The following is a 24,783-nucleotide window of genomic DNA, read 5'->3' on the forward strand; positions in this document are numbered from 1 at the left end:
CCTCACACAGCTATGTGTTTGGATATGAGCCGCTCCCAGGAGCGGGAGAGCAGTGCACAGTGAGATCTGAAGGGCTACACAGCCCTGGCCCTGTTACTGGAAGAACTGGGTCAGGAGACCCCAGTGGATGACCTCTGGTGGAGACATTATGGAGAATTTCTTTTTCTTTATACTCTGTCTCATACTTTCCAAGCTTTCTATAGTGAGTAAGCAAGTATTACTCTTTGGAATAATGTTTTAATCTCAATCAAACTCCTTTTTCCCAAAGCTTGGCAACACTGTTTTAGATTCATAATGTAGCACTCAGGATGATTTTATAGAAAATATAATTCTAAGCTCACTGGCTTCAGTAAGGAAACAATGTACCTGGGGGTAAGGATGAGTGCATAGCAAGCAACGATCTAGAATAAATGCATCCCCAAAGCACAACCCCATTTCCAAATAAATGGAGAGAGTTAAAACAGTAATAACTCGTGTTGATCTTGTGAAAAGAGTGAAGAAGGAACTTATAGGAGATGAGGAGGGAAGAACGGTCAGATAACGCAGGACCCTGCAAGCAAGTTAAGTTACTAAGGAGAGAGACATTTAAGCCCAGCGTTCACTCAGACCCATCGCCTGTTGAGGGAAATTAGTACACTGCTTCCTTTACTTCACATCAGAGAGCCCATGCTGAATAACAGAAAGACTCTGAATAGAAAAATCTTGAATCTTATTTCTTATTTAGGCACCAAGTGATTAACAACACAGAGCTTTACCTATTACTAACATGAGAAAAGTGGCCTTCCATCGTTAGCGATGGGCTTATAGTTTTTGAGTACAAAGTGTCCAGAGCACACAATGGCTCCACGGCCGTCTCGCCTCTCCCCTGCCGTCTCTGAAACAGCCCCGCCACCCTCAGCAGAGCAGTCTCACAATTCATGGGACTCATCCTTTGGATGTTAGGCATACATTTCAGGCTCAAGGCAGCAGCGTTTTGACACACTGTTCTTTTTAACTGTGAAGTACTTCATGGTAAGGAAACTGGCTGGAAAGCAGTCATACCTGAGATGATGAATATGTACATATTTGTCGTACACACTCTGCACATGACTATTATTATTCACTTTCAATGTTTAATTCGGCAGTATCCAAACTTACCAAGTAAGTTCCCATTTCCTTTTCCAGAACGACCTGTTCATATAATGTAGCATCGATGTCTGCCTTTAAAGCTTCCACCTTCTTCTTCACCTGAACATGGTGCTTCTTTTGGAGCCAATAAGGAAGCAGAGATTCTACAATTTGGTTAAGGATCTGGGAGGTAATCAGGAGAGTGGCCAAGCTCTAAAGAGGAGCACATAAATGATATTTGGCAATGTGACTTAACAAAACCAAAGCATGTGTACAATTATGCAGTTAAAAAAAAAAAAAGGAATCTAACAAATAATGTATTATTATGTTATAAAAACAAGTATCAGAAAAGCTAGGTATAAAAAAAATAAAGAGCTAAGTGTTAGAATGATGTTTCTAATTTACTGGTTCTTCACAAGACAGACAAAAATATAAAAAGATTATAATACAATAATACAAATAAGATTATAATAGAAAACTGGTTATAAGTTGGGAGGACAACAAATTAAATTGAAATTCTGTTTTTTACAATCTCATGTGAGTCTAAATGATGTCACCAACTTTGAAAGTTTAGTCAGAACTTACTACAAAATTAATATATGCTTCCTCACTGTAGAAAAACTTAAAAAACAGAAAAAAAGTCAGACTTAACTGCACAACCATGTCAGAACCACTGCTAACATCTTACTTAAGTATTTCTTCCTAATGATATGTAAAAATAAAAGTAGAAACATCTGTATGTATACAGCTTTGTAGATGTCTTTTCTCACTATCCTGTGAGCACTTTCCCATGTCATGAATAATTCCTTTTTACTAGCCCATGCACTGTGGTTGAATGTAAGCACTATTTCCAACTCCCGTTGTCATAAGTGCTGCTCCTCACCTACGTGCACGAATCTTCATCCCACCTTTGATGATTTACTAGGAATGGAATAAGGTTCTTAGGAAAGGTACTCAAGTGGTTTCCAGAGGTATTGTGTCAATTTCCACTCTTCCCAGGTAGGCATCAGGGTTTCCAACACAAACCACCTTTGCTGATATTAAAATTCTTTGTTTCAAAGAGTTCTTCCCTGTCCCTCATCCCCTGTTAAATAAAGGAGACTCTCAAAAGCATAAGAAATGAGGGGTCGTATCTCACTAATACACTAATGGTGGGACTGGAGAGGTATGTATGTCTAACCTATTGATTTCAAATGTATTATTTTCAAAAATAATTTGTAAAAGTAACATTATATCTAGTTTAGTTACTAGGAACACAGTATTTTACTTTTATGTCAGCTTTTAGAACTGTAACTACAAAATCTTTTTAACTTTCTGTTATACAAATTTTTTAATTTCTTGAAAAATGATCCCAAGCTCTCATATAAAGATTAAGAAGCCTAAACTTTGAGACACTAACAATCGCAGTATATCAAAACCAGAAAAGAATAGCCCTTACTGGTAGGTGGCTCAAGTATTAAAAAAAAAAGAGAGAGAGAATTTAGACAGCAATAATTTATACTTCATTTATTATTCACTATGATTATGAGATCCAGAAATGGTAACACAACCAAATATATGTCAGACTTTCATAAATATCTCAGAAATGAGACAACACTGCATAGCATCTGCTGGTCTGCAAAGTTTAACAACATACCAGTTTAAAAATGAAATGTGTAAGACCATTATACCAATCAGCCCTACCCCAAGCACACCAAAGTTCAACTGATGAATTCATTTTTTGCTATTAAAATTGCTTTTACAAGCTTTGGTATCAACTATATATTTGATTTTAGTGCCCTAAATGATTAATTTTGCACTTTGGTTAGCTTCAACTAATTTCTTTCCAGTTGAGCACAATACCTAGTGCAATTGCTAATGTTTTTTTTTTTTTTTTTTTAGAACTGGGCTTAGAAATACACAAAATTTAATAATTTTGTCAAGATAATAATGGGAAGACCATTACATTACTATACTATACGAAAGCACCTTGCAAATAAAAAAAATCTATACCTTCTGTTTTTCACACTCACCTGACGCAAAAGCTTCATATCCCTCAGGACAAAGGCAATGTAGAAAAGTGAGGCAAAGCAATTCAGAAAGTTGAACTGCCAAAAAAAAAAAAAAGAGAGAGAGCAATATTTAATATTTTGTCACTGAACTTTACTACAATTTGTGGAGCCCTATACCAAGGCCACAGGTGCAGTGCCCCATACCAAGGTCATCTCTGGAATTGAGACAGCCCCATAGCAACCATTGCCATGAGCCCTCCTGATCTAAACTGGCCAGCTCCCTGACCCCTTATTAGGTAAAAATACCCACCTTAACCAACCACCTAATGCCACCCTTCTAGCAGGAATTTTCTTTGTCTTGAGGCTATAAAAACTGGCTACCAACCCAGGAAAATCATCTGCTCTCCCTTAAGCCGACCCACTGTTCCCACTCTAATAAACTCTATTCCCCTTTCATTCTGCCTCTTGTTTGGAAATTCTTCTCCAACCCACATGCAGACCACGACACAATTGTAAATATCACATTTAAAGACGTCATGAGGGACTTCTGGTCCCAACAAGATGGCAAAGACTTGTTTCTCCTACGCCGCCGCGCCCCCTCCCCCACGTCAGGAAGCACACCTACGAACTCCAGAAATATCACGAGAGGTAACCAAAGCGGAACTCAGAAAGGTGCTGAGAGGACTGCACAGCACCAGCACATCTTACGTCCCTACTACTTTCTTATCAAAGACAGAGTTCAGTATCTCCCACCCCCAACCTGGTAATCTGGGCATCCCCAGGAGGCACAGTCCCTGCCCACCCTGCTTACAATAGGAGTCCTACAACAGGCAAGCTCAGCATCACTAACAGCGAGCTGCCAGGGCATGTGCTCTCTTTCCTCTCTGCCCTGCTAGGCCTGCCACTCCCCGCCCCACAGAGAAGATGCCTGGATGGAGGGGTCAGCACCCATTAAAAAGGGACCCAACCCAACAAGCAGCCCAGCCCTGGAAGCCTCTCTGTGCCCAGGAATCTGAGACTCCCCACTCTCCCAGAGACACACCTAGGAAGCTGGGTAGCAAGAGCAAGAGAGATGAGCCACAGCAACCAGCCGGGTAGCATCTTTGTCACCATGGGCCTGAGACTGCCCTGCCCAGACATGTGGTTCAGGGGTCAGGGGTGTAGAAGTGGGGGTAGGGATCCCACCATAACAACTACCATTTCTTTTTTTTTTTTGGTGGTGCCATGCAGGCATGTGGGATCTTGGTTCCCTGAACAGGGATGGAATCCATGCCCCATGCATTGTAAGCGTGGAGTCTTAACCACGGGACCACCAGGGAAGTCCCCCAACATGTGCCATTTCTTCCTTTAGTTCACCTGCTCAAGAACCTGCAACTACCTGTGGGACACAGGAGATTCCTTCCTGTGCCCCAGCCCCACGCTGGCTCCTTCTAGCTTTACAACACTGCTTTCTGAGACAGAAGACTGCTGTTGCGCACACTGTGCGCCAGTTGCTAGAGAGAGTGAGCAGTGACATAATGTGGGGCAGGGGTAGGGATGGGGGTGTTAAGTTATGGTAGAAGTAGAATAGCAAAAGCTCGGAAGGCTGAAAAACACCCTCCCCACAAGATTAAAAAGAAGGGAGAGTCGGGACTTTTCTGAAGGTCCAGTGGTTAAGACGCCACGCTGCCAATGCAAGGGGCCTACGTTTGATCCCTGGTCAGGAAACAGGAAACCAAGATTCCACATGTAAAGTGCATGGACCAAACAAAAAAAAAAAAAATTTTTTTTTTTTTTTTTTTAATTAAAAAGGAAGGGAGAGACCTAACATACACAGGAGAGGATTAGCAGACTCTCAGCAATGAGTCTTTTTACAAGACAGTCACCTGACACTGTATCTGGCACCAGCAGAGAATAATCCAGTCTTAAAAATGGCTAAATTCTTTAAGACAAATGGAGTGTTTTACCTCTAAGGGCAAGAGCTCTGTTTTGTGATCTTTTTCAAAGAATCTTTTAATGCATCACACATTCCCCTGCTCACTTTCTCACACAGACAACACAGAACGTAACATCCTTGCTGACTCAGCACCAACATTTTGAATATAAATTATTTTACAGGGCTAGAATGAGGCCCTCAGAGCCTTTTTAGATACAGATGGCTGCTTGCCCCTTTTCCAATGTCCAAATTGCTAAAGCTGTTGAAGTCTCATTACTTATTTATGAGAGGTTTTCTATTTCCTTCCCTACTCTTGCTTCTATAAATGTTGCTACTTGCAGAAACCTAATCACCTTCCTAATGATGGCTTCTGATCCTTTAAGGATGGAAAAACCAGAGAAATAAGCTTCTCAGAATGACTTCTGGAACTGGAACAAAGGCTCTTTCTAAGCGACGGCCTGGACTCCGCTCCGGGGAGTAAAGTACAGGGACTGTGTTAAATCAATTCCAGTGCAGAACTGCAGAGTTCAGAGGACTCTCTATGCACCTTTCTGGATTCTCAGCTATGTTACAGATGGCTGAGGTAATCTCCTTTTACACAAGGTGCTTTCAAGCCACCTCTTTGTTATTTCCAATAATGGTGGGAAGAGGCATAATTGTGAGCTTTTACATAAGCAGCAAGCAGGTTACACAGTACTTACCCTCCATCCCTTCCCTTCTGCCCTTCAAAACATGCTAGAAACCTCTTGGACTTTGGAAATTCCTTAGACAAAATTTTTAAAAATAATAATTTAGCACCTCATCACTAAACAATAGGTGGGTAACTGGAACGATTGGTGAATAATGAAACATTCAAACCTGAGTCACCGAAAGGAAAACATGTCTACAGTGTTTCAAACAACTGGAAATTGGCTATAATACTAATTTTTATATTCAAAGTCTTATATCATGACACATTTGTAATAAGACTGCTGAGTGTATATGTAAATACACTTGTTAATCAATCCTTGCCTTCTTGGACAAAGTATATTAACTACTCTTACCTGATATTTTAAATTACAATCAAGTCTTCATATTTATAGTCCTAAATATTAAACAGTATACACTTGTTTCATAATTACAATGGATCTGTATATAAAAGTTCTACTTACCACTAACACTTTCAGAATTAGGTGATTCTGGTAGGCAGATTCCAATCTGTGATTCTCTACAATATTAAAAAGGAGAAGTAATGTCAGATAAGAAAGCGGAACGGGAGTCGTCGTTAGGTGAGGTGAAGCCTGTGCTGAGGGCAGCCACGCCCAGCCACAGAGCCTCAGTCAGTAACCGCGCTAGACAGTCCATCACGGCTACTGCTTCCCACCAAGAACATCAAACAACAAAGAAACTAAAGACACATTTTTCAAGGTACTGAAATAGCACTGTGGTCTGAAATTATTTTTTAAAATATTAATGCAACAAAGAAATGATCCCACAGACAGCCACCAGAAAAAGACTGTGTGAGCAGTAATAGTAAAATTGAGAGCAACCTCTGAAGAGCAGTAGGGCAAGAAATCAAATTTACAAGGATTAATTTAAAAGGAAACTCAAGTTTCCACCCTCACTCAGCAAAGGAGACACTGTGCAGGTCTCAAGTTGGTATTATTGTTTAGTTGCATCCGACTCTTTGTGACCCCATGGACTGTAGCCTGCTAGGCTCCTCTGTCCAAGGGATTCTCCAGGCAAGAATGCTGGAGTGGGTTGCCATTCCCTTCTCCTTGGACTCTTCCAGACCCAGGGCACGAGCCTGCATCTCCAGCATTGGCAGGCGGATTCTCTACTGCTGAGACACCACAGCAGGGCAGAAGGACAAAAAAGGCAGATCCTGAACAGAAGTATCACCTTGCACAGAGAGGTAATGTTAGGCTGACCTGGATTTGAACCTAAACTCAGTCAGTCAGTCACTGTGTGACCTTGGGCAAGTTACTTAACCTCCTGACACTCAGCCTCCTTGCCTACAAAACAGGCCTGACACTACCCTTCTTCCAGGGTTACTGTCAGGATTAGAAATACTACAAAAACCACAGCTCAGCTCAAGGAAAGCACTCGGCAAATAGTAGCTAGCAACTATGCTCCAATAAAAATTTTTTAAAAAATCTTATGAGAACAAAAACAAATAAATGATGTGTGTTAGTCACTCAGTCGTGTCCGACTCTTTGCGACCCCATAGACTGTAGACTGCCAGGCTCCTCTGTCTGTGGGATTTCCCAGGCAAGAATATTGGAGTGGGTTGCCGTTTCCTTCTCCAGGGGACCTTCCTGACCCAGGGATCAAACCCAGGTCTCCAGCATTGCAGGAAGATTCTTTGAAGGCAGATTCTTTACCGTCTGAGCCACCAGAGAAGTCCCAAACAAATGGTATCTGTTGTTATGTAACTAATATAAAGAATTTAAAATATCTGTATGGTCCAGAAGTTCAGGCCTAGACTTCTTCCTAGGGGTTAATATACTAATAGCATATTTATTTGTCTGACCAAATAAATTAATTAAAGAGAAAACTGCCTATCAAGACCCTTTTTAAACTATAACCAAGTTCATCTTTTACCACAGAGACAGACAAGAACAGCCTCCTTCACTGAGTTCGATGGCAGGCCTCTGCCCCACACAATTACACGAGTGGTTTTCAGATCCTAGACACAGAGTATGGTGATGTCTCAGTCAGTCTTATCCCTAGCAGAAAACACAACAGAGTATGAGAAGCACAGGTTGGATAAGCCTGGCTCTGCCATTTGCTGTCTGAACCTTGATAACGCTCAGTATCTTTCTCCATAAAAATTGTGAAATAACTTCTATTTCATGGTGCCCTGAGGAGGGGAAAATGAGGAACTATGGATAAAGTGCTTAGCAGGGCACCTAGAACATAGTAACTACCAATACTTCGGAGCTGTGAGAATCGTGACCTGGAGATCATGGGAGTTCCCAGAGCCCATGAACTTCTCCTGATGTCTCCACAACGAGCCCAGAGCAACATCTATCTGCTTTGCCAGGTAGCGGTTCTAAGAATCCTGTGATCGAAGCAATGTTTCTTATAGGCAGGTAAGACATAAATACAAAGCGTCAAGTCTTACCCCATGAGGTTAAAAACTCAGCGGCGTATCGATAGAGGCGGTTCATGATCTCGATCACGATGGCATAGATGATGCTGGGCACATACAACAAGATGCTGGTCCACTCGGACCCACTGTCCTCGTGCAGACCCAAGGCCCAGGCCTCCATGTCGAAGTAAATCATCATGACAAACAGGGAAAAATAGAGACAGAGGCACACGAAGGGCAGGGAGACCAGGTAAATGCGCAGCTGTCTCTTGTAGCTGAGGTAGAGCGGCTCCTCCCGGCCAGTGACTGGGTTGATACCCAGGACTCCGTGATACCCTGGCCGGGGCTCCTCGAACTTCCTCTTCATGACCAGGGTACCCCACCGGTAGGTCATGCTGGCACAGCCTCGCTTCCACACTTCCAAGATCACCGTGGACCAGATCAGGTTGAACGAGGCAAAGATCACATACTTGTCATAGTCTTCCCATGCAAACAAGTAGTAAGGTAACCCAATGATGGCCATGGGGATTAAGGCAAACGTGAAATACTCCAGAAATCCAAAGTAAAGAGCAATGGTTTCTCCAAAGTAGCCACGAATTCTGTCTACAATCAGAGGGGGAAAAAAGAGACCTTTAGCACAGGCTGCTGAAGACTTTTTTTAAAAAATCATTTCAAGTAAGCTTATTCACTTAAGTGGGGATCATTTAACAACCTATTTCCAAATCAGTGTGTAATAGTAAATTCATCCTCCATCAAGTACAGAAGTCCCACTTGTCTGCAGAGCAAGCCTGACACTTCCCTGGGCTTCGGGCTCAAGCCATAGCTCCTGGGGCTGCTTCTCTTTACCGCCTCACTGATGGATGCCTTCTTCACAAGGAAAAACTCACCTTGGGCTTATCCCACATCTCCAAGGTTCCTAGTTTAAATTCAGCCATGGCCAATGAACCATCGTTTTTTTGTTTGTTTTTTTTTTACTGGCCTCACCTCTTGGAATGCACAACTTCCCCAACCAGGGATGGAACCCATGGCCTCTGCAGTGGATGCACAGAGTCTCAACCACTCGACCACCAGGAAGTCTCACAGCCAATGAACCATCTTAATTTGGGGGTTTACTTTATGGTCCCCATTTTTCTCTCACTTTAATACTTTAGCATAATAGGGGTTATTTTCAAAGAAGACTCTTCCCATCCATAGTATCCTGCTCCCCTGCTACCCAAAGCTATATATTTTCATCATTGTGTCATGGCAAATTTTTCAATACCCTGAAGAAAAATTATTCAAAAGCACAAACAATATTCTACATGTTAACTTCTGGAACAGCCATGGAACACATTGATCTAAACTTTCATACACCCACTGGGCAGAAGAAGGCCAAGCAACCTCACTGTTAATTGTCTGTGAACTCGACACAAGCTAACGCAAAAGAGGTCACACACACTGTGTCCTTTGTCAGCCACATCTACATGGGCGAGTTCTTAGACTGCAAAACTGCCCTGCATTGGGACCAGGGTGGGATGCAGGCGGTAAGGGAGGTGTAATACTCAGAATTAGTATTTCTTGGTTAATTACATGCAGTTTAAAAAAAAAGAAAAACACAGTGTTTTAAGATAAAGCATCAGATCAGTCTATAAGGATGGTTCAGACTAAACAAAGATACTATTTTCCTCTATCTTTAATTCTTCTATTAACTCAGGAGCATGTTAAAATTAAAAAAAAAAAAAAAAAGAGGGTATGACAAACTAACCTCAAATGAGAATCAGGTTAAAAGATACCCAAGCAATTAAAAAAAAAAAGAAAAAGACACTCATGGGCCTCGGCTCCTAATTAAACCATCTCTCTCTTTTGATCTCAGGACAAGTTCAAGATCTTCCTGAGCCCCAGCTCTCCCAGAGGCCTCAAGATCACTACTACACCCGTGCTCAGCCTTCACCATCAACTCACTTTTCCCCGCTCACTTTCTAAGATATAGCTACTGGAGACTGTCACTTACAAGACCTAGAAGTAATATTTAAATTTCCAGCCACCTAAAGGCTCCAAAATCACTGCACATGGTGACTGCAGCCATGAAATTAAAAGATGCTTACTCCTTGGAAGGAAAGTTATGACCAACCTAGATAGCATATTCAAAAGCAGAGACATTACTTTGCCAACAAAGGTTTGTCTAGTCAAGACTACGGTTTTTCCTGTGGTCATGTATGGATGTGAGAGTTGGACTGTGAAGAAGGCTGAGCGCCGAAGAATTGATGCTTTTGAACTGTGGTGTTGGAGAAGACTCTTGAGAGTCCCTTGGACTGCAAGGAGATCCAACCAGTCCATTCTGAAGGAGATCAGCCCTGGGATTTCTTTGGAAGGAATGATGCTAAAGCTGAAACTCCAGTACTTTGGCCACCTCATGTGAAGAGTTGAGTCACTGGAAAAGACTCTGATGCTGGGAGGGATTGGAGGCAAGAGGAGAAGGGGATGACAGAGGATGAGATGGCTGGATGGCATCACTGACTCGATGGACGTGAGTCTGAGTGAATTCCGGGAGTTGGTGACGGACAGGGAGGCCTGGCATACTGTGATTCATGGGGTCGCAGAGAGTCAGACATGACTGAGCAACTGAACTGAAGTGAACTGAAAGGCTAAACAAAGTGAAAAAATGTCATATAAGTGAAACATAAAATGATTTTTTTTTTTGAAGTCTCAATTACTTTATTTTTTTTTCTTTCTTTTTTTTTTTTAAAAGAAAATCCATCCTGAACCCTCCTCCCTCCTCCCTCCCCATACCATCCCTCTGGGTCGTCCCAGTGCACCAGTCCCAAGCATCCAGCATCGTGCATTGAACCTGGACTGGCATCTCGTTTCATACATGACATTTCACATGTTTCAATGCCATTCTCCCAAATTTTGCCACCCTCTCCCTCTCCCACAGAGTCCATAAGCCTGTTCTATACATCAGTGTCTCTTTTGCTGTCTCGTATACAGGGTTATCGTTACCATCTTTCTAAATTCTTTTACATCACCTAGAACTATCAACATTTTTCCTTTCAAAGAATTCAAGTAAAACTCAAAATGCAATTTCAAAATTGGACCCTAAAATGGTTTTTTGCTCATTATGACAATATTATAATGACCGTTTTCAGAAATGGAAACTGGAAAGAAAATTTTAGAGGAATTCCTTTAAACAAAGTCAATAAGGCAATGTTCTTTAAAGAAAAACAGACAGTAATACTTATGGTGAAAGCTACCAACCTAAATATAATCTTTATGCTTAAAAAACATCACTAAACCAAAAAACTTGAACATCCATACTGACATAAGTTTACACAGAATAATGTTCAACATCCACTGAATAAATTAATGGTTATTCTTCTAAGTGTCTTCACAGAAAGTGGACAGATCCAGTAATGCACACCAAGATCCTTATGAATTATCTCAAAAGATGCTTAGGCCTGCTAGTCTGCTGCTAAGAATGAGCAGAGCTTGGCCTACTCCAAATAATTAGTTCTAAAGAAACAGCAATTTTCAAATATGAAATATTCATGGTCAAAATGGATTCTTACAAACTATGTTCTACAACAAATCAGACACATGCTCAGGATGGCCACTCTGGATTGTCCGTGTCACTGGTGACATTTAATAAAAGCCTGCAATTCACTTCATCTAAAATGATATTAAGAATAAAATAAATAGATCATGCAACCCACCTTATCCTCCTCACCATTTTTTTTTTTTGCCCACACACAGCTGGTGAGTCCTGCCCATCACAGCATTAAACATCCACCCAAGAAGGACATTACCACTGCTGTGTCCTCCTCTAAGAGAGGCAGCACTGACACGTACCTATGGGCTGAAACTTCAAGGTAAATCGAGTATACCAGGTGTCCTCAAGCTTCTTCAGGGCCTCATTGTCATGCAGTGGGAACACCTGAACCACAATGCCAGACGTGAGCAGCCTCCTCACTGCGGAAGGAAATTATGAGATGGGTTTGAGATTTCTCGTGACCACTTTCATTAAAGGCTACCCAGACTCTCCAAGAAAAGAGCTACATAAAGACCAGTACTGTCCTGCCTGCTCCCAAGGGGTATTCTTCTGTTCTTCAGGATGTCAACATCTTTACTATTTCCTTTGTATATGAAAGCAATACAAGTTGATGTAAAATTTTCAATCTTACAGAAATGCACAGATTAGAACTGGAGAGGCCCTGGTTATTCTCTCCCTCCCACAAAAAAAAATAACCACTGTAAATAGCAATTAAGTGTCTAAGCTGACTTCAAAATAAACATCCATAAATATTTATTTTAGATACAAAAGGAACCATTCGCTACACATCATTCTGTAATCTCATGGAGTGGTAGTAAACGATGAATATTTCTCAATGCCAATGTAAACAGAACATGAATATCCTTTTACACGGTGTCATAATATTCCCTTACATGAAGTGCTAAAATTGAACTAACCTTCTATTGAAAAATATTTATTTCCTTTTTTGGCTATTATAAATAATGTTAAAATTCTTGTAGATATAACTTACCCCACGTGCCTATGATTTCCTTGTTATATATACTTAGGAGTGCTAGGTCCAAGAGCAGAGCATATGTGTATCAAACTTAGACACATATTACAAAACAGCCTCTAGAAAAATTTTACTCATCTGTCTTCCCACTACAGTGAAAATAAGATGATGCTCAATTCATGCTCACTGATATAGAGTATTTTCAAAACCATTTTTGTCTTTTCTAATCTGCTAACAAAGGCTTACGTTCACAGCCAGCAAATACCAAAAAAAAAAAAAGACTTCCTGTTTTCAGCAATCATTTGGTATGATCATAACACTTGTGCACATATCTAGGCGATGAGACAGGCTGGGACCTGGGACCCTTCACAGAAGTGTTTGCACCTGGACAAAAGTCTCTTGCAGCAACAGAATATAAGGGACTAAAACCTACCTTACACAGGCCAGGTGCAAATTATGAACAGTGAGATTCAAAAAGGCCACAAATTGCCACTTCTGAGGTGCTGAGAGCAGAAGCAGGGTACCGCCCTGATCCCTGTACACAGCACCAATGCAGGGGTGGACAGAGCAGGTAAAGCCGCCCTCCATCCTGACCCACCAATCCGCGCCCACCCTCATACCTGACCCCGTCCCCTGCCCCGCACCCCCAGGAGCGAGCAAGCGCATCGGTTACTGCTTTCCCATGTGCTGCAGCATGAGTCCCGAGAAAGCCCTGCCTGAATTTCACCTGGCCTCTTATCAATTTCTGTTGAATAAAGAGGCCGAGAACCAAGGTCAGTTACAGAAAGACAAACACATTTAACTGAAGACAATATCCCCCAGTGATAATAAATGAACACGGGGTAATCTTTCACCCATAATTATTTAGAGTGACTCTGGGTGGGCGGGTCTTCGGGTCTTTCCGAGGAAATGTGTTCTGTTCACGGAGAACTCAGATGCACTGCCTGGTGCCCCATCTGGGGAGATGGGGTACTTTTCACACGAGTTCCCAGCAGTTTCTTCCTAAAGACTACGGCTGCTTATAAAATGGAACTCATCAGGAAAGAAAAGCCTGCTGTTTACATCCGTGGATAAGCTCTGAGTTCTTTAAGGTACATCAGCTCATCTCTACTGAGGGCTGCCTTCTTTATCTCCAATCTCCCTTGTTCCCACAGACAAGTGATGAGCATATCAGGCAAGAGGCCCGCAAGGAGGACAGCAAGTAAGTATCTGCAGCATGGAAGAGAAACACGATTTAAGTTTTCCATGTAGATATACTACATGTAACAGAGACGGCATCTCAGGACAGAGGTCCTTTTTTTTTTTTTTTTTTTTTAATTTTTATTTATTTTTTTTATTTTTAAACTTTACATAATTGTATTAGTTTTGCCAAATATCAAAATGAATCCATCACAGGCATACATGTGCTCCCCATCCTGAACCCTCCTCCCTCCTCCCTCCCCATACCATCCCTCTGGGTCGTCCCAGTGCACTAGCCCCAAGCATCCAGTATCGTGCATTGAACCTGGACTGGCATCTCGTTTCATACATGATATTTTACATGTTTCAATGCCATTTTCCCAAATCTTCCCACCCTCTCCCTCTCCCACAGAGTCCATAAGACTGTTCCATACATCAGCGTCACTTTTGCTGTCTCATACACAGGGTTATTGTTACCATCTTTCTAAATTCCATATATATGTGTTAGTATACTGTATTGGTGTTTTTCCTTCTGGCTTACTTCACTCTGTATAATAGGCTCCAGTTTCATCCACCTCATTAGAACTGATTCAAATGTATTCTTTTTAATGGCTGAGTAATACTCCATTGTGTATATGTACCACAGCTTTCTTATCCATTCATCTGCTGATGGACATCTAGGTTGCTTCCATGTCCTGGCTATTATAAACAGTGCTGTGATGAACATTGGGGTACACGTGTCTCTTTCCCTTCTGGTTTCCTCAGTGTGTATGCCCAGCAGTGGGATTGCTGGATCATAAGGCAGTTCTATTTCCAGTTTTTTAAGGAATCTCCACACTGTTCTCCATAGTGGCTGTACTAGTTTGCATTCCCACCAACAGTGTAAGAGGGTTCCCTTTCCTCCACACCCTCTCCAACATTTATTTGTAGACTTTTGGATCGCAGCCATTCTGACTGGTGTGAAATGGTACCTCATAGTGGTCTTGATTTGCATTTCTCTGATAATGAGTGATGTTGAGCATCTTTTCATGTGTTTGTTAGCCATCTGTATGTCTTCTTTGGAGAAATGTCTATTTAGTTCTTTGGCCCATTTTTTGATTGGGTCATTTATTTTTCTGGAGTTGAGCTGTAGGAGTTGCTTGTATATTTTTGAGATTAGTTGTTTGTCAGTTGCTTCATTTGCTATTATTTTCTCCCATTCTGAAGGCTGTCTTTTCACCTTGCTGATAGTTTCCTTTGATGTGCAGAAGCTTTTAAGGTTAATTAGGTCCCATTTGTTTATTTTTGCTTTTATTTCCGATATTCTGGGAGGTGGGTCATAGAGGATCCTGCTGTGATGTATGTCAGAGAGTGTTTTGCCTATGTTCTCCTCTAGGAGTTTAGGACAGAGGTCCTATTACAAACCCTTCAGTATAATTTTAAAGAAAACGTAACCTCTTAGAAATGGGAGGGGGAAGGATAATAAAGAGGAGATATTTGATACTACCAAATTCTAGGAAAAATTTCATAATTCTAGGAAAAATTATCAATATGATCATGAAGGATAATGTCTTTGGTTAAATTTGTTTGTCTCAGATACGTGTAGAAGTATTAAAATCATACTGGTTAAACGACTGCTGGAAGCAGGAAATGTTTTTCTGGTTTTGATACTTGCTGTTGGTGAACATAGGCCTTTGTTATCAAGTTAGAAACGATAAAACTGATTTTGAAGATATAAGAAAAAGTATGGATCTCAAAAAAAAAAAAAAGGATTTTTAATAGCTAGTGCTCCTTACAACTATATCTCATGCATAAGTTACACAGAGGGGAAAAGTCTTAAAAAGCTAGGGGTGTGATAAAAAGCCTCATTCTCCATGACTGAAAAAGGTATATACTCAAAATATCAACAGCTAGAGGAAAAAGGTATATGGTTTAAGTTATATCAGCTCTGGTGCTATCAAATCCATTTTTTAAACATTTTTATTCTAAAGCATTTCAGTGAATTGTTTTCTTCAGCTAACAGGAGTGAAAGTCAATCACTCACATCAGTTCTCATTCTTAGCTCTTACTGAGGGATGCACAACTGTATCTTATTCTTCTATCACTATCCTTTTCAACTACCACATCAAGTTTAACTTTGAACTGACTTATGGCATCTAAATTACTATTTTACTATTTCTAAGCTCTTTTTAAAGGAATTGTTCCATTCTGCTATAGAAGACATTCAAGGCCTGCATAAAAAGCTGGTTGTAAACCTCTAAAAATAGGGTTGCAAACTAAGGGACTAAGAGAGACTTTAAAGCTTCAAGTCCTAAATTACTGGGCTTCTCTTTACCACCAGTGCCAAAAGCATGGTTCTGGTTTCAGCTTCTAAAAATAGAAGAGGTGTTTTTTTTTTTTTTTTCCTTCAGTCAGTCCTTGGACTTTTCTCTTGTCAGCTAAAAATGTAATTAACATGAGCCTTACCGTCAAAGGAAAATATAATGCTGTCTGTGCCTGTTTAAAGAAAGGAACAATTTAGGACTTCCCGGGAGGTCCAGCGGCTGACTCTGTGTTTCCAATGCAGGGGGCCCAGGTTCGATCCCTGCTCTCTCTGGTCGGGAAACTAGATCCCACATGCTGCAGCTAAGAGTTCGAATACTGCAACAAAGATCCCACGTGCCGAAATCAAGACCCGGTGCAGCCAAACAAATAAAAATAAATATTAAGAAATAAAGAAAGGAACAATTTAAACCCAGATTCCTTTAAGAATGCTGAATGGTCCACTGTCAAGCACTAGGACTATTACTATTACAGCCGTTACTAACCACAATCTAATTAAGGGAGACTGTAACTTGGCTTATACTAGGACCCTCTAAATAAAATAACGCAATGACAATACTAACACAGCCTTCGGTTAATGTGACATAAAAGTAAACACAGAAGTCCCTCTCACAATTCTTACAGTGTCTCTTTGCGATGGGGAGGAACAGGTGATGGTGCCTGCAATCCAGCAGAGGGGTGATGAACACACAGCACCCACAGGGAGACGAGGCTGCACGGGGAACACAGGGCCCCTGCCGCCCCTGCCACTGGCCCCCGTCCCAGGCCCTGCCTGCATCTAGGGCTCAGATGTGAACAGACCCCTCCTGTCTCAAAGAGGAACAAACTGCTTCTCAGGGACACCTGTGTTTTCAAAATGCATTTTTATATTCTGGTATTGTTTTAGTCCCTGCTTAACATAATAACTGCAAATATGTATGTGGCAAAACACAGTGTGTGTAGAGACATACAGATATAGATACACAGATATATGGTATGATACCCAGCAATACATACACACACACATCAGTGGTTTGTCTTATATGCATGCCTGCTACAGGGTATTTACTTGACATTCTCTCTATTATTCTCATAAGGCAATAATTTTAGAAGACAGAATATATCTGACCACTCTAATTTATCCATCTGTATACATAAGATATTCAGAGATGGTTGCTGCTAAGTCGCTTCAGTCGTGTCCGACTCTGTGCGACCCCAGAGATGGCAGCCCACCAGGCTGCCCCGTCCCTGGGATTCTCCAGGCAAGAACTCTGGAGTGGGTTGCCATTTCCTTTTCCAACGCATGAAAGTGAAAAGTGAAAGTGAAGTCGTTCAGTCACATTCGACTCTAAGCGACCCCATGGACTGCAGCCCACCAGGCTCCTGCGTCCATGGGATTTTCCAGGCAAGAGTACTGGAGTGGGGTGCCATTGCCCTCTCCGTCAGAGGTAGTTATTGTCCTAAAAAAGAATAACACAAGAGATTGCCACACCCCATCCATCAAAACATGACAATCATCTGATAGACATTTTGAGACAGAGCTTTTACCTAAACTAAATAATATCCCTTAGGATAAAGTTAATACATAAGAAAGTCTCCACTCTCTCAATGCCTCTTTATAAAGAAAATTTTTCGCTAGGTTACCTGCATGACTGTTAATTACTAGGAATCAACAGGCAAAGGCAGTCAGAGAGCCTGAGATCTCAGCTCACACAGACAACTAGAAAAGGGATGCCCCCAGATGGCCGCTGACGACTAAGACACACGTATAACCAGAAACAGAATGTGGCCCTCCTGGTGACAAGTGGTGGCAGAAAGACATCCCTGTCCTGTTCTTCTTCATGAGGTCAAATTAAAAACAACAAAGGAAATAAGAACCATAAAGGGAAACCCTACTTTTGATGATAGTAAAACAAATGAGCAAACAAACAAAAAAAACTATAAAGTGAAAACAGAAACTGAAAAGTGGCCTTAAAAATCAGCCCAGCGTTCTAAGCTAAGAGCAAGCTGGGTCCAAGCAGGCAGGGGGCAGGGTTCTCCTGCACACTGAGGGGTGGGGAACTCCTGTCCCCATACCCAGAATGCAGGCTAAGGGGGTGCTCCTTGCCTGGGACCACAGCCAGACCAGAGACACAAGGCTGGAGGAGGGAAAGGGCACGTCTGCCATCTTGGGAAAAGCGCTGCCTACTGGGGCGGAGGGATGGACACAGGCAGCACAGCAGCTGTGGTCTTGGTTGGCCACAGACAGACGGAAAGGTCAAACCCAGCAACACTCCTCTTAAGAACAGGGCTCCAGGGATTTAACCCTCCCTGGTGGTCCAGTGGTTAAGAGTCCACCTTCTAAGGCAGGGGATGAGGGTTCCATCCCTGGTCTGGGAACGAAGATCCCACATGCCACAGAGCAGCTAAACCCATACACGACAACTACTGAGGCCAAGCACTGTAACAAAAACATCCTGCACGATGCAACTAAGACCCAACACAGTCAAATCAATGAAGAAATAAAGAAAAGGGCTCCACGGAGGCTCTAAGATCGCTCAAGGAGAACACACTGTCAGGCAGAATCCCAGTTCCTGACCACCGCAGTTCCTGACTGGAGGCCCCCCAACATCGCCTCTTCCCAATATACACACTTCCTTCCCAGAAGAGCTGGTCTGGAAAAAATAGGGGTTCATTAAAAAAATAAGCAAATGCCACAAAGAAACTGACATCAAACTATGCAAGAATACTATCAGAGAAAAGAGGAAAGTCATTTTTTCAAAAGGCAGAGAAGAAACACAGCAAAAACATTACAGCATAGAGCAAAGAAAAATTATGGAATTCTTCAAGGAGTTAATGAAATTAAAGCAAGCCACATCTCTGAAATTAAAATCAAGGAAAACCTATGAGAGCTGAAAGGGGGAGCCTGGAAAAGCAAAATATCAGAAAAATAAAACTATTACAGATACAAAGAAAGTCACAGTAAAAGCTACTGAAGAAGTAAAGACTCAAAGAACAAAGCTGGAAAATGGTAGACATGCCTAAAAAATTACATAAAAAACTTTAAAATATTTCAGAGAATATACAGACATATATATATATATATATATATAAGTATATACATTACATCGGAGAAGGCAATGGCACCCCACTCCAGTACTCTTGCCTAGAAAATCCCATGGATGCAGGAGCCTGGTGGGCTACAGTCCATGGGTTTGCACAGAGTCGGACACGACTGAGCGACTTCACTTTCACTTTTCACTTTCATGAACTGGAGAAGGAAATGGCAACCCACTCCAGTGTTCTTGCCTGGAGAATCCCAGGGACCGGGGAGCCTGGGGGGCTGCCGTCTCTGGGGTCGCACAGAGTCGGACACGACTGAAGCAACTTAGCAGCAGCAGCAGCATACATTACATACATATATATATACACACACACACATACACAAATGGCATCCTTAAAGACAAGAACAGAAAATAAAACCAAATAACTCCTCAAAGGTAACTGAAGAAAATGTTTTTGAAATCATGCTAATCTTTAATCTGCACAGTAAAGACGATATGTCCAACAAAAAACTGCTACAAGATAATTAACATCAAGACATACACAGATAACTGGAAATACAGACAAAGAGGAATGATAAGCACCTACATTGAAGTTTCTAGACACCTCCCAAAAGTCATACAGGTCAAAACAGAGAGCAAGCAAAAGCATCTATGCCACATGACTAACTCAGAGACAGAGGAAAGTACATAATGCAGTTTACAGGGAAGCCAGGCAGTAGCGAATGAATACACTCTTGGTTCCCGAGTGTACACGGGACATTTTCCAAGACAGACCATATGTTAGGCCTCAACAGATTTAAAAAGATATGGATTATAAAAAGTATCCTCTGACCACAGCGGGATGAAGTTGGAAATCAATAACAGAAGGAAAACTGAGGAATTCACAAATGTGTGTAAAGTAAACATCACATTCTGAAACAGCCAGTGGGTCAAGGAAGAAACTACAGGGGAAATTAGGAAATACCTAGAAATGAATGAAAACCAAACATCATATACCAAAACATATGGGACACAGAGAAAGCAAGTCTAACAGGGCAGTTAGTAGCAATAAATGCGTATATTTAAAAACAAGAACGATCTCAAATAACAACTTAACTTTACTATTAAGGAATTAGAAGAAGAAGAGTAATTTAAACCCAAAACTAGCAGAAGGAAGAAAAAAAAAAAAGACTGGAACAGAGATAAATCAAACAGGATAGAAAGATAACAGAGAAAATTACAAAAACCAAAAGTTGGTTCTTTGAAAAGATCAACAAAACTGACAAATCTTTAGCTAGATGAACTGAGAAAAACAGACCACATAAAACTACTAAAATCAGAGATGAAAATGGGTGCGTTACTATTGATTCTAAAGAAATCAGAAAGATTGTAGAGTATACTATGAATACTTGTATACCGACAAACTGGCTAGCCTAGAGGAAATGGACAAATTCCTAGAAACACAAAACATAGCAAAACTCAATCAGCAAGGAAGAGAAAATGTGAACAGATTTATAATTATAAAGCAGTAACTAAAAAAAAATCTCATGACAAAGAAAAAACCAGAACTTGATACCTTTACTGGTGAATTTTACCACTATTTAAAGGAAAACTAATACCAATCCTTCTCCAATTTTCCCCAAAAATTTAAGAGGAAGGACCACTACTAACTCACTCTATGAGGCCAGAATTACCCTGACACAAAGTCAGACAAAAGCACTACAAGAAGAGAAAACTATAGACCAATATCCCTTATGAACAATGATGCAAAAATCCTCAGCAAAATACTAGCAAAGTCAACTCGGCAACATGTTAAAAGGATTATATACCATGACAAGTGGGATTTATTCTGAGAATTCAAGGATAGTTCAATATATTAAAATCAGTCTATGTAATACATCACATTAACAGAATGAAGGGGAGAAAAAAAACAACCCACATCATGTTGAATGGTGAAAGAATAAAAGTTTTTCTCTAAAATCAGAAATAAGACAAAGATGACCACTTTCATCACTTTTATTCAACATGTTATTGGAAGTTTTAGCCTGAGCAAATAGGCAAGTAAAGGAAATAAAAGACATCAACACGGAAAAGTTAGAAGTTAAATTGTCTCTGTTCACAGATGATATCATCTTATATGTAGAAAACCCTAAAATTTCCACAAAAATACTATCAAAGCCAATAAATGAAGTCAGTAAAGTAGCAGGACACAAAGTCAGCACCTAAAAATCAGTTTCATCTCTATACACTAACAATGAACTATCTGAAAAGATAATTATGAAAACAATTCTATTTTCAATAACATCATGTAGAATAAAATACTTAGGAATTAACAAAGGAGGTGAAGGGCTTTCCTAGTGGCTCAGATGGTAAAAAATCTGTCTCCAGTGTGGGAGACCCAGGTTGAATCCCTGGGTTGGGAAGATTCCCTGGAGAAGAAAATGGCAACCCACTCCAGTATTCTTGCCTGGAGAATCCCATGGATGGAGGAGCCTGGAAGGCTCCAGTCCATGGCATCGCAAAGTCAGACACGACTGAGCTACTGACACACAACACACAACAAGGAGATGAAAGATTATACAAATAAAAACTATAAAACAATGCTATAAGAAATAAAACATATATAGAGACATACCCCATATCCATGGGAGTTTATCTTATTAAAATGTCAGTACTATCCAAAGTAATCTACAGATTCAATGCAATTCCTACCAAAATCCCAATGATGTCTTCTGCAAAATTAGAAACACCCATCCTAAAACACATATCAAATTTCAGGGAAACTCAAACAGCCAGAACAATTTTAAAAAACAAAAGCAAAACTTCCTTATTTCAAAACTTACCACAAAGCCATAATAATCAAAACAGTGTCATACTAGCATACAGACAGACTATACAAGCCAAAGGAATAGAAGAGAGAGCTCAGAAATGAACCCTCACGTATGTGGTCAAATGATTTTTACAGGAGTACCAGGGCGACTGAATGAGTGAAGAATAGTTTTTGACAAATGGGTGGTAGGAAAACTGCATATCCACATGCCAAAGACTTAAGTTGCTTAACACCATACACAAAAATTAACTCAAAATGGATTAAAAACCTAAACATAAAATCCAAAACTATAAAGTTCCTAACATAAAACACAGAGAATAAGCTTTAGGACGGTGTCTTTGGCGAGAATTTCTTAGATATGAACCAAAGGTACAGGAAAATGTTAAAATTTTGTGCATCAAAACAGAGTATCACCAAAGTAAAAACTGGCAGCCCACAGAATGGGAGAAAACATCTGGGGAAAAACATTTGCATAGCATATATCTCATAAGGGATTAATATCCAGAATACATAGAGAATGCCTAAAACTCAACAATCACAACAAAAACTTGATTCAAAAATAGGCAAAGGACATACACAGACATTTCTCCAAAGACATTTACTCAGTATCAACAGTCACTAGGTAAGTGCAAGTCAAAAACTGCAATGAGATAGCACCTCATACCTGTTAGGATGGCTACTATCAAAGTATCAGAACATAATAACTGTGGGCAAGGAAGTGGAGAAACTGCAATGCTGTACACTGCTGGCGGGAATCTGAAATGGTACAGTCCCTGTGGAAAACAGGATGCAAGTACTTCAGAAAAATTAAAAATAGAATTACCATATGATCCAGGAAGTCCATTTCTTGTTATATACCAAAAAGAATTGAAAGCAGGATCTCAAAGAAATATGTGCATACCCATGGTCATTACATCATTACTCACAATAACCAAAAAGCAGAGGCAACCCAAGCAGCCACTGATGAAGGAATGAATAAACAATATGCGGTACCTACATACAATGGAACACTGGGTAGTCTTAAGTAGAAGGGAATTCTGACATCTGCTACAACAAAGATAAACCTGGAGGACATTACACCAAGTGAAGTATGCCAGTCACAAAAAGAGAAACACTGTGTGATTGCACTTATTTGAGATACATAGAACAGTCAAAACCACCAAGACAGAAGTAAAATGGCGGTTGCCAGGTCTTAGAGCAAGACAAGGTGGGAGAGTGATTATTTAACGGATACAGAGTGTCAGTTTCACAAGATGGAAAGAACTGTGGAGATGGACGGTGTTGATGGCTGTAAAACATTATGAATGTATTTAATACCAGTGAACTGTACATTTAAGTTTTGGAAATGGTAAATTTTATGTTATATGTACTTCACATTAAAAAAAGAGAGAGAAACTTAAGAGATAATAACAACAACAACAACAAAAAGAGTGATCTATGATTGGATCTTGGTTTAAACAAACTATCTGGTGACAAGTGAGAAAGTCTGAATATGGACTGACTCGGGCACCCGTCCTCCTGGATGACACTGACTGTTACAAGGAAAGGAGACTGGGGACACAGAAACTGGTATGTTTAAAGAATTTCTTAGGCAGCAAAAATGTTCTGGGCCTTGCTATTATCTGGGTTTCAGGAAAATCTGGAATTACATGTCATCAATACTTTCGGTCTACAAACTGATATTTTCATTCAAACGGAATTATACAAAATCAGAAAGTTACAAACTGCTAGTTTGCATTCAGGTATGATGTCCCACTGTGACTCTTAAGTCTTTCTATGTTTGTATCTGTTCATACCCAGTGAGATGAGAGGAGATGGAAAGAAGGCTCCAGGAAAAGACCATGTGTCTAGTTTTTATTCCTCTACAGATTTTCATTACACTATAATGTCTGGGCATACGGTAAACTTGGCTAATTTTAACTGAATAATATGCAAATGCATTCACACTGAATTTTAAGCTTACTGAATGCTGTGAACCTTGATAAAGAAGAAGTTGAGAACCATAAAGAACAAATAAGTTGATCTAAAGCTACAACATCATGAAGGTCTAAAGGCAAAATATATAATGGTGAAAAAATAAATTATTGTAAAGTTGTGTAAGTTTTTCAGTAAGGGTGGAAAAAGTCATTATAATTTGTTATTTACTAAGCAAAATATAATTGCATTATGGAGGAGCCTGGTAGGCTATAGTCCATGGGGTCGCTAAGAGTCGGACACGACTGAGCGACTTCCCTTTCACTTTTCACTTTCATGCATTGGAGAAGGAAATGGCAACCCACTCCAGTGTTCTTGCCTGGAGAATCCCAAGGATGGGGGAGCCCGGTGGGCTTCCGTCTCGGGGTCGCACAGAGTTGGACACAACTGAAGCCACTTAGCAGCAGCAGCAGCAGAATGTATATTCATGAAATTAGTTGATACAATGACTCACATAATGATTTTCCTGGGTACAATTTTGCCTGGGGGTAACCAGGGATCATTTTTTCATCTCTGGCTCGAAGATTTTCAAGTTCATGTTTGATAATGAATTGACGTTCTGCCATGCTGAGGAAATCATCATTATCATCTAAAACAAAACAAAAATTCATAGTTATTTTCTCAGTATTAGCCAAAATAAAATCTAAAATATTCAAACACCCTGGGATTATGAAATAATGGTATAGACAATAAGTAATTACCATAAAGAGTAATCCAAGTAATAAAAATTACATAGAAAAGGATATAAGAATAAAAATATTCTAAATGCCTTCACATAATACAGTTCTTCAATCATTACACTAATGATTATATGGTTCAAACAACCAAATGGTAGACACTTGCTTGCCCTCATTTAACTGAAATGAACAGAAAGTAATATATTCTTTAATTTTAACAATATTTTTATTTAGG

At 40.4% G+C, this 24,783-nt stretch overlaps 1 protein-coding gene and 1 long non-coding RNA gene across 25 annotated transcripts in view; one reads left to right on the forward strand and one right to left on the reverse strand.

The window, feature by feature from the left end:
* Positions 1 to 24,783, reverse strand: part of ANO10 (anoctamin 10) — a 268,016-nt gene that overhangs the window by 177,214 nt on the left and 66,019 nt on the right. For all 24 annotated transcript variants that reach the window (XM_086366276.1, XM_086366286.1, XM_086366269.1 and 21 more), the window contains 6 exons: positions 24,326 to 24,460; positions 11,912 to 12,031; positions 8,120 to 8,689; positions 6,165 to 6,220; positions 3,120 to 3,194; positions 1,138 to 1,320 (listed from right to left, as the gene is read on the reverse strand). In XM_086366276.1, the coding sequence (XP_086222402.1) occupies positions 1,138 to 1,320; positions 3,120 to 3,194; positions 6,165 to 6,220; positions 8,120 to 8,689; positions 11,912 to 12,031; positions 24,326 to 24,460 (1,139 nt within the window). The remainder of the gene's footprint in view (positions 1 to 1,137; positions 1,321 to 3,119; positions 3,195 to 6,164; positions 6,221 to 8,119; positions 8,690 to 11,911; positions 12,032 to 24,325; positions 24,461 to 24,783) is intronic.
* Positions 13,649 to 16,627, forward strand: LOC147348115 (uncharacterized). Its single transcript, XR_015151015.1, has 2 exons — positions 13,649 to 13,786; positions 16,310 to 16,627. It is a non-coding gene; the product is annotated as an uncharacterized LOC147348115 (long non-coding RNA).

Source organism: Bos grunniens, chromosome 22, assembly GCF_055505025.1.
Source record: "Bos grunniens cultivar Pamir isolate PY7600 chromosome 22, Bosgru_T2T1.0, whole genome shotgun sequence".
Taxonomy (NCBI): Eukaryota; Metazoa; Chordata; class Mammalia; order Artiodactyla; family Bovidae; genus Bos; species Bos grunniens.